Below are 21,095 nucleotides of genomic sequence, written 5' to 3' on the forward strand. Positions count from 1 at the left end.
TGAGCGCGTGAGCAGGAGTCAGCCATGTTACACGGATTCCAATCCGCTACGTGACTGGCCCACTGCTCAGAGCTTAAAAATACAAAAACAAAAAAATACAACACACAAGACAAAAAAACAGTATTTTTTCTTTTCTCTCTCTTTTTTATCTCTCGTTCTCTCTTTCTCTCTCTCTCTCTTTTTTTTAACAGCCCTCCAAGGCATTCGATGCAGCAGGACAGCATGCAACAACTCTCTCGCGAGCGAGTCACCTTTCCCGTGGACTTGACGCCCTTCCACACGCAGAAGTACACGAGGAGCCAAACGGTGACGAGGCACAGCAGGAGCTCCCAGGACACGGAGCCCGCGTCGCCGAGCCCGTTGGAGATCCGCAAGACCTTGCGCCTGAGAGAAGCGCAAGCGGCGTGCGTCAAGGATGGGCCTTCCTTTCCACGGAAAGCAAATCGATACTGTTTCTACGACATCCCTACCGAGACGCACACATTAGCCCCTCTCGGCCAGCGACGGCTGACTTAACCGTGTTTTGTCGCTCGCACCGATCGCTCAGGCGTGCGTACAGACGAGCTCCGGTGCAAGGAGGTAAATGGTTCTGCCCCAGTCTTCGGGAACATACAGTACGGGGGGAGATTAGCCGAGATCCGACGGAACCGAACAAAAAGCGATTTAGGAGTTCATGGAAACGAAGACAATACATTTCTTCCAAAATATGTTTAAAAAAACATTTAAAAACATATACTGCCATTGGCCCTCACGAGACACTACTACCCCATGCCAAATGCAATTAATTCTTGCCCTCACTAGATGCTATTAGCTCTCTCTCTCTCACTCGGTGCTACTAACCCTTGCTAGAGACTGCTACATCCGGCTATTGCTAGACACTCTTCACTCATGTTGAATGCTATTAACTCTAAATAGACGCGACTAGCCCATGCGAGCCACCACTAGCCCTAGCCCTCGATAGACACTTTTATCACTCACTTGGTAACGTCAGACCACCCTGATCAGCAATCACGCAATGGGTTCAGCTGCGGTTCTGATCGATGCCTCTACACCACCTTGATTACATTACGCCTAATGGTGTTTGTGCACTAGTGTTGATTTTTTTTTCCGCCAGCTATCATCTGGGAAATTTAGCAGCAGCGCATGGCCGTGATCCTTAATGTCCCCTCAAGAAGGACCCTGAAACGCCACCCCACCCCCCCACCACTTTATGCCTTGACGTGACATCACCGTCAGCCTCCGTAAGGCTCACAGAAGTGAATAACGATGCAGGAAAACAGGCCCGTTTATGGCAAGTATAAAACTGAGAGTGTTCACGGCCACACACGCACGTCCGGTTACTTCCATTGCCGGTACGTAATGGCCTACGAGGGGCGCCGCAAAGAGTTTAGAGAAACTTATTTTAAACGCACGTACAAATTTGAACAAAAGTTTCACCGGGAACAAAAAAATCCGGTTCCGAGCCGTACATATTTCAGGTTGATTGACACGCGACTAGCAGTATTTGCAGGGAATATTCAAAATGTGGACACCCCTCGTGTGGAAAAATGTGATCTATTGAAGCGAATTCGGAAGCAGTTCTGTGACATCATCTTCCGTGGCCGTCAATCTGCCGCAGGGTGGGCTTGATGCACCGCTATCGCTGCCGAGCTGCAAACTGAAACGCCTCCGCCTCGTGCCACGACGGCGCCGTAGAGAACGAGGTTCAGGATTAAAAAGGCGAGAGAAAAGGAGGGAAGTGACCCTTGCGGACAAGCCGCGCTCACACCTTCGGCCCTCGTCGCAGCAGTTACCCCACGGGACTCCCCATTAAGCCTGGCATTATACATTAGCGCCGTTTTATTTTTGGCACGGTACCTCAATTCCCGAAAACCTTTTGACCTTCCCTCATATAAGCAGCTGTAAATGACAGGGGACGAATTCCACCACTTCTCCTCCCTCCACTCCCTCAACCACCACCCCCTCACCCCCCCCCCACCACTATTCCAGCGCGCCGGCGGAGGCACGGCTAACGACGTCGGCGCGAGACTCGAGGGAACGCGATCGCTCCATCGATTGCAGCGGCACGCCGCACACGTAGCGGCCAGCCCTGTACGCGTGACCTTTTTTAAAGGGGGGGGAGGCATACAAACTCGGGGATGGGGAGGAGGGGCCCCGACACAGTCAATGTTAAAGCGAAACATTAAGCAAACGTTAAACTGTAAGCATAATGAGCGACGATACGATCTGCTTTTTGTCTACGGTGCATTCTGCTGCTGTGGCTCTCACTCTCCTTCGTGTCCACGTGAGGAAAGGCAGCAACGCTCCATCAGCCTCTTGATTCGACTAATTCAGAGTATTTTGGCTGCTTTAAATGTCCACGTGATAAGCCACTCCGTTGAGCTACCATTTGTGGCCAGGTCGCTTCTGAAAAACATCTATATAGCTCAGTGGGCCTTACCTGCTAAAATAAAAAGTTGCATTTTTTTATAATTTATACTTTTATTAAATTTTGTCCAGGCCCCTCTAGCTATTGCAGACAGCCTGTATGTCAAATTAAACAGGAGATCAGTAATTACCAGAGCTGCAAATGGTGGGTGCAAGAATTCAGAAGAGGACACTAAATAAACCTCCAGCACCGCCCCCCCCCCACCCTCGACGCTACAGGGCCACGTCGCGTTCAACGTTCAGCATGTTCCAGGTTTCCCGTCGCTTGACGTCGAGTATGAAGTGAGACTTGATGAGCGGTGAGCCTTCGAAGACACGAAATGTTCCAACTCTTAATTCTAGATTTGAAGCTTTCGTGACTGCAAGGATTCATACTCTTTGGTTTTTTCGGTTAAGTCACGTAGGTAAAAAATAATAATAAAATAATAAATGAAAATAACAGCCAAATTTACTGTATCAATTGGCTGTGACGGTCCCACCTGAAGACGGAGACTTGTGTTACCTCCAAAACGTGGTGATTTAATCGAGTTATTTTCATTTATTATTATTTTATTATTATTTTTTACCTACGTGACTTTACCGAAAAAACCTAAGAGTATGTTCCAACTCTGTCCGCGAGGGCCAGTTTTCCCAAGCCTCATTACCAGGGTCTTCCCATGCCCGGGAGTTACACAGGTTGCCAAGCTGTGCACTTCCATACACATTTACTGCATTGTCACCTTCAAGACAATGGGATGTTTTTCAACAAGCAATGTCCTTCAGAATGTGTTCACGGACTTATTGTACGTCTTGTACCCTGCCTGACATCGGTAAAAATTAAGACAAATGACGCCTTGTGGCTTTTCATCTCCGGCCGCGTTGGAATTTACTGCACTGATTAACGGATCCCACACAGCGGCAAGGAGCAGGAATAGGCTGCCTCCGCTTCCTGCAAATGGGTCAGGAACTGCTTAATCAAAAAAACATTGTCCTACAACTCTCCTGGGTGTCTTAATCGGTGATTCATGTTTAGATTAATGCAGGAATGCACACGTGCTTTCCTGTACGTGCACTTGCTCATGCACAGTGACCACACATGAACGTGTCAAACATGCCCATTGACCAATTTGTTTTGGCTCCGATGAATTGACACCACATGGGAGAGGCCTGTGATGTAGGGCTCTGCACGGCAGCCATTTGTGTACAGAGAGGGACCACAGCGCTAGACCAGCAGGAACATTGACATTCTGGGTTCCTCTATTCTATATATGTTCTCTGTGTATTCTCAGTGTCCATTAGGACACACCAGTCCTTGTGGAACATTTTTTAGCCTGGTGTCGAGACCTGCAACAGCAAATGTTCGCACTTTGTAAGTTTAACATTGATGAAGATGACGGCGACGACAGTGAAAGTGCGCTTGGGCAGGTCACGCCGCAAGATGAGAAGATGGCCAAAGGTCAAGAATAATGGGGGGGGGGGGCAGTCAAGGAATGGAACGTTCTGAGACTTCGGTCCCACTGAGCAGATGGAGTGATGGAAATCAGCTCACGTGCGAGGTGCTTGGTAGATGATTGCATCGCAGGATCGTGAGAGATGTCAAGAGCCTTTGGGAGGCCTTCATCCAACAGTGGATTGATAATGGCAGATGATGATGGTGGTGGTAATGATGGACGAGATTAAACGCGGTGACCGCGTAGAATAAGAGGGTTAGGCGAAAGAGATTAAAATGGCTCAGAGACCTCTAGCACCCACTCAGGAGTGCAGTAGGGACATGCACGCTCCGTGGAACCGTTCACCGCAGGAGCGCCAATCCCATCGGTGTTTATTCCGGGCTGAGCCTCTCAGCGGTTGGGCTTAGGCACTCTATGGGAGGCTGCTCTGACTGCACAGCAAGCACAAGCCGTGGTTCTCTACGATTAGAGCATGAGTTGACACTCGCTTGGGTGGGAGACCACACTTGAATGACAAAGATTATTGACCGAAGATGGAGACTGTGATAACCAAATATAATGATGAACAGTGGAGGGGTGGCGCAGTGGTTTGCGCACCACCCTATGAATCTAACGAGTTTGATTGCTGACCATGGCTAATGTCAGTGGTGGGTAATATCTGAACCAGTCCTGGGTCCTCCCTTTACGAACTTGTGAAGTTTGGTTGACGAAGACCTTGTACACTGTTATTGTCATTATTGACAAACAATGATTATGTTTTTCGTTTTACTGGGTAATGAACAATTTCATCATGTTTCAATGCACGTGAATAAATTACTCGCAAAATATATGCCGATGCCATGTTTAGGATCATGCAGTGAACAAAACAGTAATAAAACAGCGAACTAAACAACACGAAAAAATACATAACACGGCTACACACCCAAGCGAGACGGCAAAACGGACGGAAAGAGGTCAAAAAACTTACTCCCAAAACTCGACGACGGGGGAGGTCAAGGCCCCCTGGTTCATGCACTCGCTCTGGTTGGTCGTTCCGTTCGTGCCGTTCAGCAGCAGGCAGTGGCCCGCCCCCTCGCTGCACGTCGCCGTGTTCCAGGCGTTTCCGCAGGTGGCCCAGGGCAGCGTGGTGGCGAAGCAGTGGATGAAGTAGTACAAGCCCCAGGTGAGCACCAGGATGTAGTAGGTGTTGCAGAAGAAGACGATCACCATGGAGGAGAGGCCCAGGCCTGCAACGGAACGACATCACGACAAAGATGCATGCCCCCCCCCCCCACTACCGCGCACGAGCGCCGATGATTCTAGTTTGAGGGGAAGTCAAAGCCCAGAGTGAAACTCTATTTGGCTCATCTTGTAGATCAATCGTTAAAAAATATTTTTTTTATAAATATATAGGTTTGATTAAAAAAAAGTAAGTTGTACTTAAGTGACCGCGCTTAATTTGTGTTTCGACGATTTACCGTCTAAATAAATCTGACCATGTCTCGCACACCCAGAAAGGGCATCTCGCACCCCAGGTTAAGAACCGCTGTTGTACATAGATAGATAGCTACAGACTCACGCTGCTCCCCTTTGGAATTCCCTTGCGTCATCTCTATTCACGAACTCTTATTGTGACGTTGCTCATTACGTATGTTATACCTTTTTTAAAAAATGCAACGATAAACACCCTTCAAAACTATTATTCTTTCGTCCTGCCATAGGGAAGAAGAAACAAGAGGAGTATACCTTCATTGCCGCTGGTTGTTGGAGGTCACTTGGCGTTTTTTGGGGGCTGTGCTTAACAATCGCAATTTTTATTATATTTATTGAAAGCTGCGTGCCCCTGGGCTGTCCGCCAAACAATTTGAATTGCTCTTCTTGGTTCTTTCGGTAAAGTCACGTAGAAGGGAAGTAATAAAATAATAAAAATAAAACATAATAAAATACAATTCTCACGACGTTTCGGCCACAACGCAAGCAGCCGTCCTCAGGTGAAGACCAGGTCTGTCGGGGAGACAGCGTCTGAATGAACACCACCAAAACGTCGTGAGAATTATTTTATTATGTTTTATTTTTATTATTTTATTACTTCCCTTCTACGTGACTTTAGCGAAAGAACCCAGAAGATGAATCCCTGCAGTCACGAAAGCTTTAAATCGAAATTTGAATTGCTGTTCATCAGTAAAAAGACGTAAAAAACACGGCACGATTGCACACTGACGCACTCAAACGTATGGGCGTAATATCGTGTTAATGTCACTGAAGTGCTATGGCGACATGCTTGACCGTAAACTTTGACTTTAAAAGTCTTGTTTCTCATGAGTAAAGCGTAAAACTCACGCGAGACAGCCAGAGGAAACACTGAAAGCATTTACAAAATAGGATCTGCGTTTTACATTATGGTTTCTTTCACTGCGGTCCCTGGCCCCGAGCCACTCGGTGTAACCGTAGCTCGCGTAAACACGGGGTAGTCGACAAATCCGTAGAAGTGCATGTCGCGCGTGTGTGGTGGGGCAAAGCGTCGATATTACCACCTCTTCCGAGGCAGCTGGCCAGCGTGGTAGAGTATTTATAAGAGTTCGTGTTCAAGAAACGTTCCCTCGAGTGGAATCCCTTCCGCCAGCAGTGGCACAAACAGGCAGTTGCAGGGCTGCACCTACACCCCTATTTACATTTTACCCTGAGCTTGAAAATAAAAACACAAAATGTGAAAATGCATTTAAAAATAAGTCCAATCCAATTGACAGAATGCTTACCCATTACACACCAAGTGGACACAAACGGCAGCCTGTTCCAAATTCAAATGCGCTGCACAAACAGACTCGGCGGGTTGACCTCTTCGCGAAAGCCAAGCCTTCTCGCCAAAACTGCATCGCAAGCCTCACAATTGGACCCATTCAAGTCCCGTGCGCATGGCCCCGTAACACGAGCCTCCGCTAAATGAACACAATCAAGGAAGACTCTTTGACTACGTTTCCAAATTATTAATTTCGTTTTTTTAAACGTCGTCTATGAGAATGATCAATTTGATACCAATAAATTTGATACCTTTATGACGTGTAAACAAACGCCGCTTATCTGACGGCAGGGCTGTAAAATTGGCACGTTCGGCACGTACTCCGGTGACGCGTCGGCAGTGAATGACCCATTTCACCGATGTTTTGATGGCGGTGTTGGATCAGCCTGTGCTTTTCCAGATCGCATAGGGAGCAGGTATATATATTACGCAACATTACTACATCAGCACTTCAATAACATGCGCCTTACCATCCCCCTGTTATTTTTCACAGCAGAGTTAGAACCTCATGTGCTGCTTTTTTTAAATCTCCTACCTAACCTCTTGTTTTCAACTTGTAAAAAAATATTTAAAAACACGTGATGAATGCCTGCCTACCTATGCCGACCTACAAAATCATCCAGAATCCCGACCTCTCATCGTATCGGGATACCGTGCTTGGATGGGTGACCACTCTGCAGGCCATAGACATATTTTTTGGTTTTTTCGGTAAAGTCACGTAGGTAAAAAATTTAAATTAATAAAAGTAAAATAAAAATAAAATAAAAATCACGACGTTTCGGAGGCAACACAAGCTTCCGTCTTCAGGTGTAACCGTCACAGCACGATAGCTGTATCAAGTGAGAGTGACATATTGACATAGGCAGCTCTACTTTGGGGCTGTGTATGGGGCAGTAGAGGGCAGTGTAGGATAATCCATTGTACAGTCCTGCACTGAGATTCTTTGTTCCAAAGTCTATGCTCCCCGCCTTTACCAACCCACACTCACCGGCATGGTTAGGTATGGTCAAATAAACTTTGCAATCTGAAATCTCTTTTTGTGGGGGATTGACAAAGCAGGTTGTACAAATAATTGTGCTAGGTGGCCCAAGCCACATATTTTACACCAGCTGTAAAATGGTAATGAAACTTCCTGCAAAATATTTAGACGCTTCAGAGACAAATGAATGTTTCCATCTCTATTCGTGTGCCCGCAAGCCAAATGAGAGGGAGGGGAAAAAGGGACACGTGGCTTAAGGGGACCTCAAGCTCAGGGGGAGGCCACCAAAAATTTAGATTTTTTTTTCTCAATTTTCATGAACATTTCGTGAGTACTTGTACTCCTGTGTAAATAATGCCCTTGTATCTCCAGAAAATTGGCTTCCATTTAATAATGAAATCGACTAATATAATCAAATTATAAATTGCAATATAAAAATACGCTTAATCGTGCACTTCGTAATTATTATAACACTTGCCTTTGACAAAGGCCACAGGAAATTAGGAATGGATGGGGCGCTCAGTCACAACATTATTGTGTACAAGGGCCCCCGACATCATCTCGGCAGGCCTGCTGGTGTGCAACGTGTTCAATGTCATACCCTGAAAGATGGGGGAGATATTCCACACCCCGATGCTGCCTTGTTTCATGAACTGTCCGAGAGCGATCTCCATGAAAAACACGGGGATTCCTCCGAAGAGAGCTATCAGAATGTACGGGATGAGAAAGACCCCTGCAATGGCACAACAAAAAAGACACGAAACAAGCCATTAATTCACTTACACCATCAGAGCAATGCACTCATAAAAAAAAATGTGGGCGATTCCCACAAATTAGGCGACCTCACATTGAATATTTCACGAGCATCCTGATAACGCATATGTGGTACCATGTTGAAGATGTACACATCTGTAGTTTTTGACAAGATGGCTTGTTTATGGAATGTCAGTGGTTTTGACAAACACATAAATGAATGCACCATCACCATCCCAGTGCGGATAAATCACATTGATTGAGAACATCTGACACACCGAGCGGTAATCTACGAGCATTGCTTCTTTATCAAATTTATTTTCTTATCTGAACCCAGTCATTATTGGTTTGCAAAACTATGCCCAAGCAAAACATACCAATTATAACCCGCAGCTTCAAATGCATCTCGAAATGCACGTCTGAGATCACGGACCTGCCCTATTAAGGAAGCAGTGGAAAGTTGTGGTGACATCAACAGAAACGGCCGCGATGATGCTCGGCTATTGTTGATTTTCCTCTTCACACTTTTTCGCCGATTTACATCACATTTTCCATTGCCGCAACGCATTTACCGCACTGCGTGAAACAAGAGGCCGTCGTCACTGCAACAGACTCGTGGAGGATACGAAGGAGCCGTCGATAGGGTTTGCATTGTGTGTACGTTGAACTTCTCTCACACCATACAAAGCCAACTGTGCTCATCGTAGGTGCGGGGGAAGGACAACAGACTAAACGCAAAAAACGGAGAACGCGATGGTAAACGCTTGCACATATTCACTCTGGTTGTGTTTCTCATTTTTGTTTTGCATTACTAGGTCTCGGACAAGTAGCGATAAAACACTCGATCATAACAAAAAAAAGTGCTGTCCCTTGTCAATCGACTGCTGAATGAAGGCCTCCCCATGCTGTCTCGGTCATAGGGGTTTGTTTGACCATACTTCACCACGTTGGTCAGTGCAGGGTGGTAAAGCGGAGGTGAAGGGGTGCAAGAATATTTCAGATATCCCTCGCCACTGGTGGTGTTTATCGGTTGTTAACCATGGCCAAGAATTGAACTCTTTTGACCAATACTTGTAATTCTATAAACGGTTTAACACAAAAAAGATCCCATGCAGCCTGTTGCCATGGCGGTTTGTGGTATACCAGCATCCCAGCCTCCAGAGGGGAGGGTAGGACATTTGATTTGGCCTGCGAGCTCTCTCCAAGCATCAAGGAGCCCTGTCACTGCCGATGCCCATCGCTGGTGTACCCTTGCAGAAAATTATCTGTACGGTCGAGAGCGAGGGCTCCATTGGACGAGTTGCAAATCACCGCACCGCTGTTGCGATTCAGGGCCAAAAAAAAACCAAGAGGTCATCGGAGGTCGCGGCTCCACCACAACACGGTGGAAGAAGAGGACAAAAACAAAACCCCGGTTTCGCACTCAGCATATTATCGACACCACGTGCATGACCTCAAATGAGCTCTTGCGAGCGAGCGAGCGGCGGAGAGGAGCGCGGAGGCGTGAGCGTCCACCACCCCGATCATTCCGCTCACACGCCGCTACAGATCGAACGAAGATACTCCAGCACCCCGCACTGCGCCACCCCCTTCAACTATAACGAGATCCCAGGACCGTGAACACGTCTTTTTGCTCCCGTCCCGAAACGACGCCGCGTCGTCCGTCCACAGGCGTGAACCACACCAGAGCCGTGGGGAGCGGCGGTGTGGGCGGCAGTTGCGGCGTTTACGTTGCCGACCCGTAAATCCCGCCGCCGCTTTATCCCGACGCCGACGACAGAACGAGCCACCGTTAAACTCTTTAACGGGGGTGATGGCACCGCACAGTTGGCTAGCACCGGGCTGGGTTGCGCTTGCAATGAGTCGATGGCTCGCTGGCGGCTGGATGCAAGTCGCGGAACGAACCCGCCAGGTGCTCTGGGCTAGCTGACCGATGCGTACCGCTGGACACGTGGAATTCTCCACTGTCCACTCTGCTGCCGTGTGTCTGACATTCTACACAACCCGCATTGCCGACTGCCCGTGTGGCAGCTGTTGCTGCTGGCCCCGTGGTTAAATATAACGACGGGCATCATTCTGCCCATCGCGCCCGGTATGGCTCCCTCTGTGGCTTTGGGCGGCTTGAATGGCTAAGTCTTGACCCAGTGACCCGTAACCCTCTCTTGTCTCCTCACCCCTCGCCCCCTCCTCCATCCCCCCCCCCCCCCTGCCCCCAGTGTTGCCAAATGAAAGCGAAAATGTCACCAAACGAACCCCTGCAAGGTCACTAGATATCGCTAACCCTCCAACAATTGTAAGAATGTCACTCGGCAATTTGCCAAATATTACACAGAAGTAAACTTGACACACGATCCCTCAACGCATATCTGGCACCGCTGCTTAACCATGCACAGTGCCCTCTTTCCCAGAAAGTCACGTGATTTAACAGAAATTAAGTGGCTAGGATCTCGCGGTAAAATTGCTGAGTTGGCAGCGCTGCCGCCTTCGGCCGCCCTCCAATCGGCAGCGTGTGCCCAACGATGTTCGATGTTGGTAGCAACTGCGGCGACCGCACGGAGCCGGCCCATGGCTGCCTTCTGGCACCGCTAGCAGCTGCAGTCGGCACGCTCATCAACGATCGAACCGGGGCGGGCGGGGACGACGACGCTCGACCTCATGCCACGAGTGCAAATGGCCAACGGCAATCTGACAAAATCAGCTTTTCTCCATTACAGCAAGAAACATGCGCTTGGGGGGGGGGGGGGTGGTGGTGGGAAGGACGGGTCTGTCAGCTGTCCATCACGACGGCCCCAGCGTCCAATGCATTACTGTGGCAAACTGGAAAGTCAGCGCCTTATTTGGGCCCTTTGCGGCAGCCGCAGCGGTCAACTGTTGCACTTGAGCTTGACGACCGGGATGCAGTCTCACCAGCGGGATAGCGTCGGCACCTGTTGTCCAACAAAGTGCTCGATTTCAGCCTCCCCACCGTCAATTTAGTGTTTCAGTCCCGTGGGGGATGTTTCTTTCTTTCTTGATGGACGGACAGACAGTCGCTGCCATGGTGTAACGGTTTGCACACGGGACCTGCAATCCGGAGGTTGCCGGCTCAATTCGATCTCCCCAGCGTGCAAAGTCAGTTGAAACGATGGAAATTTCTTAAATTCCATCGCCCACACCGCACCCCCCCCCCACGCTGCCTCTGTCCACCCAGAAGTTAAAGATGGGAACAGCAGAAGAATCGACGTTGCCGTACAGTGCTCCCGTCTCTCTTCCAAGATGTTTCAGCTCCCTCTCATGGAGGCCCTTCCACCAACAGTTGTGTGAGCGAGTAGTGGCAGGGGGCTGCACACCTTTAACTTTCTTTCGTTTTTTTTTATCGACATCCAGGTTTCAGCGGCCTGTGACACGGACTCAAAGCCCCGGTCCACCGAGCGTAAAACGCCTCCTCTCATAGCATCGCTCGAGCAATTCCAACGGATGCTAAATGGTACCGGTAAATAAGCCGTGAAAGCCACCCCTTTGTGCACTCTTGCCTTAGCACCTCCTGTCCCCGATCGCATAAAATCCGCCTTTAAAAACCCAAGTTGATTTAGGAACGGGGTGCTTACCCCTAAGGGAGCTGCTGAAAATGTTACCAAAATATTAAAACGTTCTGCATGTTAAAGCAAAATAATCCAGGAGATGTGTCAGTAAAATATTAATCTGAATCTTCATTTGTGATGGGCTATTTAAATATTTAAGTAATCGATCACTCTAACGATTATGGATTTGACTCTTGGGACTCTAATATTATAAAACACAAAAATTGTTGAGAGGAATAAAAAAAAAGTCTCACCTTTGTTGCAACGTGTGACGCTGGACTGGAGGTGATGGGCGGGGCTTGGTGACATCACTGACCAATCAAATTCACATCTACTAATTTCATATATATTCCTGAGGTTACTATTGCACGTAAATGTTTTATGGCAGGCTTTCATTTATTGCGTACCACACACCGAGTGCCTTGGCATTTCAGCCAGGTCACATCCGCTTAATAATTAAATATACTATGCAATATTTAGAAGCTGCCCGGATGACTTAAGTTGCACGCAAACGCAAAAAACTAACAAAAAAAGCTTCACTAATTGGAAGTTTGCAAAGCTGTCAAGCAGCGTTTGTAACCCGTCCCCCTGCCCCTCCCTGAAAAAATCTCACAAAACAGAATTTTTAAACCACCCTTCAGAATTGAGCCATGGCAATTATAGAAAAAGGTTCTTCTCTGCGCCAGCTGCATATTGATTAGAAAGCAGTAAATGTACTTAGCCTTTAGAAGAGGGCAGGACGCGGCCTCGCCACTGCCTTGTGCGCACGACGCGGGCGCTTCACGAGAATGCATTTCACGCCGGCGGGGTAGAACGAGCCACTGACGGACATTTCGCCGTTACATTAAATGTTGAGTCAATTTGAAAATAAAAATCGCGTCTTTGTGTCTAATCCAAAATGGTAACATGAATATAGTTGCATAAATACTGTACCGTTATACCATAGCGGGGAGGGGGGAGTAATCAGTGGGACAGTGGCAAGTGCAATGCACGATGAACGTAGAAAGACTATGTTCAATTCCCGGCCACTGCTAACGTCAGTGGCGAATGACGATTAAACTGATCCTGTGTGCCTGCCCCCGCCATCACCAACACATACTGACCAGCACGGTGAAGTGTGGAGAGAGAGAAAAACATAACCAACACGATGTGAGAGGCCTTTATCCAGCATTGGATTTAAAGAGGTCCATCAGTCATCATTCAGTGTATTATTGTAACGCTAAAGAACTATTGACCAAAAAACTGAATAGACTATGCTAGCAGTGCTGCACAAGCACAACATTTAACGAAACATCATCACGTCCGTCATTAACACTGCCTTATGACGGAGAAAATGTATAGTAGGCCGATGTTATTAATGTGTTTCTTATTTAATAGTACATTTTTAAAAAGATGTACCAACGTTTGTTTATAAAAATGGAAAAGCGCAAGGACGTAGATCCCCTGTATAGCCTTTGCAGACTTTTGGGGCAAGTGCTGTTCACAAACACTTATTAAGGCCATCAACAGTACACAAGGGGGTGGGTGGCCAGCTCCACAAAGACAAAGATCCCCCGTATAGCCTTTGCTAAACTGTTGGGGCAAGTGCTGTTAGCGAGCACCTATGAAGGCCGGCACGGCACACGAGCGAGTGGGTGGCCAGCACCACACCAGGCCGCCTTTGTCTCCCTAGTGGCGAAGTTTACACATCGCACTAGGGAGTCATTTGTGTTTGAGTTGACCTAGGGGAGGCACAAAACCGGTTCAGATAATCGTCACCGGTGTTGGCCGTGAGCGGGAATCGAACCCGGGTGGCCAGGTTTGTGGCACAGCTTGCTAACCCCTACACTACCGCTCCCCACAGCCCCACAGACACACACACACACAACGTACAAACAACACACACGCAGTGCACACCTGTGTACACCATACCGCTGACTTTCACATGCACGCATTTAGACACGGCCCAAGCAAGCAATCTACAGCTCACTCCTGGACAGAAGATACATTTATGATTGTTTAGCAACAAAACACCTTTCCTGTACAGCGTGATTGTCCACGTGTCAAAGAATCGTCACCCATTCCAGAATAAGTGGGTTCCTGATTAATTGGTTTAGTGGGGTTTTTTATGTAAGTAATGTAAATGTGTAATTGTCTCTTGATAGCACGCATCCCAAACAGATCCCTCGTACACAAGCACACATGGTGATCTGACGATAATTTGAGCCAATGTTGAACTTATAGCTCTCGAGCATTGATGCGGTTTTCATGATCTGGTACTTCACGTTGTACGTTAAATTAGTTTGTTATATTGAACAAATACCTGCGCCCCTTCCGTTGTGTTTTTAAAAATAATTTTCCTTCCGCAACGTCAGAAGTATAGCATGGAATAGTAGGCCAATACCCTCTAGAGGAGCTCTCTATAGCTTACTCCAGTAGAGGCCCTGCTAACCAGCAGTGACACATCTTGACCTTTAACCCCCATTATATACACTAAACCCCTACATGCATCCTTGTAAATAGCTCAGTTCTCCCTTGCAAGAGGGACACTGATTAGCCAATGCGCACTAGTTACAAACGAAGGACATAAACCATGTGCCATCACGTCGGTCAAACATTTTCGAGAGGCAGCGATAAAATGCAACAAGGGATGGCACGCCGGAAATTTCTCAAAAGCTGGCCAGAATGTAGCCGAGTTTGTCGGCTGACAGAGGGCTTTCCCCATTGCTGAGATCATGCGCTCAAATCCCTGCCAGGATCAGCTCATCATCTCCAACATCCCTTCAGGGTCGGTACAGTGACCAACACTCGGTGTTGGCTGCACCATATGGTGGCTCATTAAGAGTTGCCGTCTCACGTAAATCCTGGACGCCGCCTGTTTGGATATGGTCTTTCAACCACTGGCTCAGGACCAACGATGGTGATGACCATTGCCCAACGTTTGTTACACGCGGCGCCAATCTGTTACATGTTGATGCAGGCGCCACGCAGCGTGCCGCGACGAGGCGCGCGTGACCGCGATAAACATATCAAATGTACACCGACCGTCCTCGCGAGAACTCATCTTCCATCCTTCCCTTGACGAAGTCCAGTCTCAAGGAGAGCAACCCGGCCCTTCTGGCTTGACGATTGCTGGCCACGTCTCTGGGCTTACCGGCTGGGAATCTCTTACGGCGGCAGGAAAATCTCGAGCCCCTGCTGCGGACCCATGGGGCACGCACTATTCTTAACCCGACACCGGTGTGGAACGTTACTGGCGCCTGCCCCGGTCCCAGCAGTGGCAGCTTCTTGTCGTCTGTCGCCACCTTTACAGTAGGCAGCGAGAGGACCGATGACAGCCGCTTTGGTGGTCACACACTCGATGTTTTGGGGCATATTGGCTGACGCGGTCACTTTCCTCATGCTCATCTTTTTTTTGAACAGACAAGGGCTTCATCTTCTTGGTTCTTTCGGTAAAGTCACGTAGAATGGAAATAATAAAATAATAAAAATATAACATAATAAAATAATTCTCACGACGTTTCGGTCACAACGCAAGCAGCCATTAGACAGAGTCTGAATGACTCTGTCTTCTCGACAGACCTGTTTTCCACCTGAGGACGGCTGCTTGCGTTGTGGCCGAAACGTCGTGAGAATTATTTTATTATGTTTTATTTTTACTATTTTATTATTTCCATTCTACGTGACTTTACCAAAAGAACCAAGAAGATTAATCCCTGCAGTCACGAAACCTTGAAATCGAAAATTAAAGACAAGGGCTTGACGACGACATAAGTGATTGGTGCCTGTGAAAGATGTGGCACTACTTGAGCGTATTGGCACAAGACAGAGAGGAATGACGAAATGTGCAGTGGACACCTACGGGGATATCTGCCCATGGGTCGTGATGACGATGAAGACGAATCTTTTGGTTTCTGTGCTATTTTTTTATGGGGTTAAAGAGCACCGTTGATGGTTTGGTTTTGATACTACCTGCGCAATGTGGTGCAACGCTATGCACCGCGCGTGACTTTGCGAGCGTACGCAAGTCCAAGACGGAGATGTGCCCCACACGGCAATTTACTTTCGCTACGCGGCAGATTTCGTGCCTTCGTTTCTCTAACCGCATCGGACGTGAGAGCCACGAGAGAACGAATTGAATGTAAGGCGGTGCCAACGTTCGAAATTAAGGGGGGGAGGAGGTCGTTTTTTGGATTAGATCGCTTAAATATAAATGTTGTCGATAAAATTGAACAGTTACTGCTGAAGTAGTGACTCATGGGCACATTTTGTTTACGTGACAAGCCTTGCTGTGTCGGATGGTGGTGGGTTAACGACACATTTATATTTATGCGATCTAACCCAAAAACAATCTTCATCATGAATATTGTTCGCGATAACCAACGTGTTAAACTGCTGCTAAAGTTGCCCTTCAAATAGAGTTCAGAATTTTTACCCACTGACCAATTTAATACTTTGCATTTAGTATGTGGAGTTAGAATTGGCTATCCTTGCACATGCTATGGCAGACTTAAATTGTTAATTCTAGATTTGAAGTTTTCGTGACTGCAAGGATCCATACTCTTTGGTTCTTTCGGTAAAGTCAGATAGATGAAAAATAAAAATAATAAAATGAAAACAACTAAATAAAATTCTTGCCCACTTCAACAATCTTCGTGCTTAAATAAAATCAAAATGGTATCCAATATTTGTTATTGTTTCAAACCTATTATATAATCATTGAATGCCTTGCAGTTATGTTAAATTGTCCAATCCCATTACGTAAATATGAGTATAATGCGTTCGTGTCATGTATTGCTTATCTAACATGTAGGATGTGCTGTCTGTTGTTGTATTTTAATTGCTGGCTCATTGTAAGGAAAATTAAATTACACAAATAGATGGCCGTTATTTATAACCCAGGTGAGAACCCATGGCCACCACATGTTTATGTTTTCCAATTCACAAATTGTGCTTCTTACTCAGCAGGTTTGTCCATTAATAAACACTTCCTGGCCGCCATCGGAGATGGTGTTTGACGGCGCTTGTATTTTCTTCAGCTATTGCATGATCCAAAGACAAGTCACGGTTAATGTATGTACGTATAACTTCTTTCGCACCATATATAGTCAACTGTGCTAACCAGAGGTACGGGAAACGACAACAAACTAAACAGCACACACACAAAAAACGTTGCCCTTGAAAATAGAGTTTACATTTTACAACAAAAAACCGGTACCGTCGCATTTCAGGAAGAGGTGGCAGGCAGGAGAGGGGAAATTCTGAACAATCGACAAATTTGGCGAAATAAAATCACCACATTTTACAGATGTCCCCTAGAGCTCTGGTGGCAGCTGCTGTGGTTCCCGTGACTGGCAAATCGAGCCGTAGCACATGGATGAGGTTCCGTCAATCACTGAACATGGACAGTTAAACCCTGGGGACAAGCTCATAAAACCAGCATGGCCACCAAATCGACCAGTGTGTGTCTCCGGGTGGCTCAGCTGCTGGTTCACTCCAGATTTGTTTTCGGAGGGAGTGGTACGCGTGTCTGCTCGGAAATGGTGTCCAATGTTTTCGCCTTCCCACGTTGCTCGGAGCTAAAGAAGCTGCCCAAGCACAGAGACATCGTGCCGGGCAACGATAACGCAACCGGTGGGAGACAAATCGTGCCAATTTGTTTGTTCGTGCCAAATTTTCTGTAACTTCAGATGACCTCCCGTGGTGTTTAAAATAAAATTGTCACGCAATTAATACATTAGAAGCGTATTCAGAGTGTGGACAATATATTATACATGCCCCATTGGGTGTCTTGAACGCCGTTTTTATTCTGTGTAATACACGAGCTAAAATTCTGAGAAATGGTGGCTCCTTCTCCACTGCTACCCACGCATTCTAGACTGCCCCCCACTCACACAGCTGTCCACGTTCCATTTAAAATTTTTAAGCCAAGGTTTCCTCCCGCTAATCCCTGTGCCAACAACTGTTTATATCTCTCCAGATGTCTCGATCCATCAATATATTTTTTCCCCACCACCCTGCTCTCTCCCGAAATCCAAACCCTAACCTTCCTTTCACCTGAACAACAAAAGCCCTCTTCTTGGTTCTTTCGGTAAAGTCACGTAGAATGGAAATAATAAAATAATAAAATAAAACCTAATAAAAATAATTCTCACGACGTTTCGGCCACAACGCAAGCAGCCGTCCTCAGGTGAAGACCAGGGCTGTGTTCATTCAGACGCTGTCTTTCCGACAGTCCTATTGTGTTTAAGTGAAAGGAAGGTTAGGGTTTGGATTTCGGGAGAGAGCAGGGTGGTGGGGAGACAGACCTGGTCTTCACCTGAGGACGACTGCTTGCGTTGTGGCCGAAACGTCGTGAGAATTATTTTATTATGTTTTATTTTATTATTTCCATTCTACGTGACTTTACTGAAAGAATCAAGAAGATGAATCCCTGCAGTCACGAAAGCTTTAAATCGAAACAAAAGCCCTCTTCCGTAGCCACGAAGAAGAACGCTCGTTCGTATATGCACTACGCAGGGTCATTTAGCCCCTTCTAAAATATGGTTTGTATTGTGAATTACATTCTTTTGATTACATCGCATGGCGGTCGTGAGAGATAGTGGGCCTGGCAGTTCATTGGGTGGGTTTTTACGCATCCAGCAGTGGATTGAGCACGGCCACCACCGCCTGCCTGCCTGGTTATGACAATGATCCATCGCATTGTTCGACTCAATGACGGATCACAGTAGCCAGGTAAGGGCCCAATTGAGAATTTCATCAATCTGCCACCGCACGGGGGAAACGTGCCGGGCGATGGCTACGCGATTAACATATCAATGGGCAGAGCAGCAGCACGGCTCTGTACAGTGCACGGGACACGTGCGGCGATGTGATCAGGGACGTGGGGAAGGGTAAGAGAGGCAGAATTGGCTGTCCTTGACAGTCGGTGAACATCCCCCCCGGCTCACGCAGACGCGGCTCCGACGACAACCTCATCAGTAAGGCCGGCACGTGCGAGGGACCTGTCTCCCCTTGCCACGTAGAAAAGCAGGGATTTCATCTGCCTCCAAACCCACACTCCAGTCCCCGTGACCCGATCACGTTCCACGTGGGGTGGGGGGTGGGGTTGACCCTACTCGCTCGCCTCCTGCGTGAACGTCTCACGCCGAAACATGCCTCGCCAATGGAGCAAGCACTTCGACACGGAGAGCGACGGCGAATTCGAGTGAATGTAAATCGGCTGCCCACCACCACCCCCCCCCCCCACGTCAATCCGTCAATGAATCGTCGCACGTGGAGCAATCATCGGGCGCGTGCAGCGCGTTGACGATGATTTGAACATCCGCCCGTTCAACGGCGCAGGTCGGATGAACGGACGAGCGTGCGGGGAGCACGTGGAGGAAGACCGTTCAGCCGCACGTGGTGGTGGTGGTGTTGGTGATGGTGTTGGTGGTGGTGTTGGTGGTGTTGATGGTGGGGTTGGTGATGGTGGTGTTGGTGTTGGTGGTGGTGTGGTGGTGTTGGTGGTGTTGGTGGGGTTGGTGGTGGTGATGGTGGTGGTGTTGGTGGTGGTGATGGTGGTGATATTGGTGGTGTTGGTGATGGTGGTGATGATGTTGGTGGTGGTGGTGTTGGTGATGATGTTGGTGGTGTTGGTAGTGTTGGTGGTGGTATTGGTGGTGAAGATGTTGGCGGTGTTGGTGGTGGTAGTGTTGGTGGTGTTGGTGGTAGTGCTGGTGGTGGTATTGGTGGTGTTGGTGATGATGTTGGTGTTGCTGTTGGATCGCGAGGCCTGTGACAGTCACTAAACGACGCCAGGGCGACATGCGCACGCACTCAGCGGCACGCGCGTTGCACCGTTAGCAGCAGCAGAGCGGGCGGCATTGCCGATGATCGTGCACAGCCCAAACGATGGGGGGGGTGGTGGTGGGTGGGTGGACAATCGTTGTCTTTCGGTGTGTGTGTGTGTGTGAGCGCACCTCCGCCATTCTTGTAGCACAGGTAAGGAAAGCGCCAGACGTTGCCCAGACCCACGGCGAAGCCGACACACGACATGATGAAGTCCATCTGCCGCGTCCACGTCTCCCGCTCTCTGTACTCGCCCCTGGGCTGGGGACTCACGCCACCCGCCTCTGCGCAGCCATCGTGATCCCCCTTGACACCACCGCCACCACCGCCGCCTGCAGCTGCCACCACCATGACCCGCGTGTGGTCCCCGGCGTCGACCACTGCGCCATCGTCGCTTGAGCCATCGCAGGGACTCTCCGGACAGAGTTGAAACTGTCTCATCTTCATCTTCACACGACCAACAACACCACCGCAGCTGCTGCTGTTGCTGCAGCCACGTGCCCTTCGTTCACCTCTTTCTTTCCTCGACACCCAAAATAACGCAACAGAATAGAGACTTCTTCTCCCACCGCTTCCAAACGCACCCAAACCCACCCCCGGCTTCTCAGCGCACGCGGTTTGGATGAACCAAACAACCCCTCGGTCGGGACGGGCTACCGAGCACCACCTCCACCTCCACCACCACTCAGCCCGACCCGACCGCGGTGCGTTTGGCTCTGTTTTGTCGTAAAGAGAAGACTCGTTCTTATTTTAGGTGTCGCGGCCGAAGGGAATCAGAAGCAATCTACAAAACACTTAAATGAGAGCCTGAAGAATCGCATGGGATCCGAGAAAAGGAGCCGAGGCGAGCGGGGACGCGCACTGACGAGGTTCGCCTTCAAGCTCTCATCGCCACTGCTTCGCGCTGCAGCCAGATCGCTGTGTCGTCTCTTCTCTCTCTCTCCTCTCTCTGTTCTCTGCTCTGTTCTCTGCTCTCTCTCAGCTCTTCTCTTCACGCCTCTCGTCTGGCTGCTGCGTTTGCGCTCTCCCCGCGTGCGCCGCAGCCTCTATTTATACTCGCGTAATGGTGTCCACGTGGTGGTCAATCGCGGAGCCCTCCCCCTCCACTCCTCCCCCCTCCCTCCTCCACCCTCCACTCCTCCCTCCCTCCTCCCTCCTCCCTCCCTCCTCCCTCCTCCCTCCCTCCTCCCTCCTCCCCCCTCCCTCCTCCACCCCTCCCTGCCCCCTCCACTCCTCCTCCTCCCCCCCTCCCTCCTCCTCTCGCTCTCTCCAGCCCTGCTTAGGGTCTCTGGGTTGGTGGGAGGATGACGCGGTGGGGTGCATTGGGGGGGTGGGAGGATGACGCGGTGGGGTGCATTGGG

General features: G+C 48.7%; 1 protein-coding gene across 1 annotated transcript in view; it reads right to left on the reverse strand.

Annotated features, from left to right (window-relative positions):
- Positions 1 to 20,772, reverse strand: part of LOC133349441 (sodium- and chloride-dependent creatine transporter 1-like) — a 39,867-nt gene extending 19,095 nt beyond the window's left edge. The window contains exons 1-4 of the mRNA XM_061562883.1: positions 19,866 to 20,772; positions 8,214 to 8,345; positions 4,825 to 5,083; positions 252 to 384 (exon numbers count right to left, since the gene is read on the reverse strand). Of these exons, the coding sequence (XP_061418867.1) occupies positions 252 to 384; positions 4,825 to 5,083; positions 8,214 to 8,345; positions 19,866 to 20,181 (840 nt within the window). The 5' untranslated portion in view covers positions 20,182 to 20,772. The remainder of the gene's footprint in view (positions 1 to 251; positions 385 to 4,824; positions 5,084 to 8,213; positions 8,346 to 19,865) is intronic.
- Between the last annotated feature and the right edge of the window lie 323 nt (positions 20,773 to 21,095).

This window comes from Lethenteron reissneri, chromosome 30 (genome assembly GCF_015708825.2).
Source record: "Lethenteron reissneri isolate LAM-NWPU_2019-01 chromosome 30, ASM1570882v1, whole genome shotgun sequence".
NCBI lineage: Eukaryota > Metazoa > Chordata > Hyperoartia > Petromyzontiformes > Petromyzontidae > Lethenteron > Lethenteron reissneri.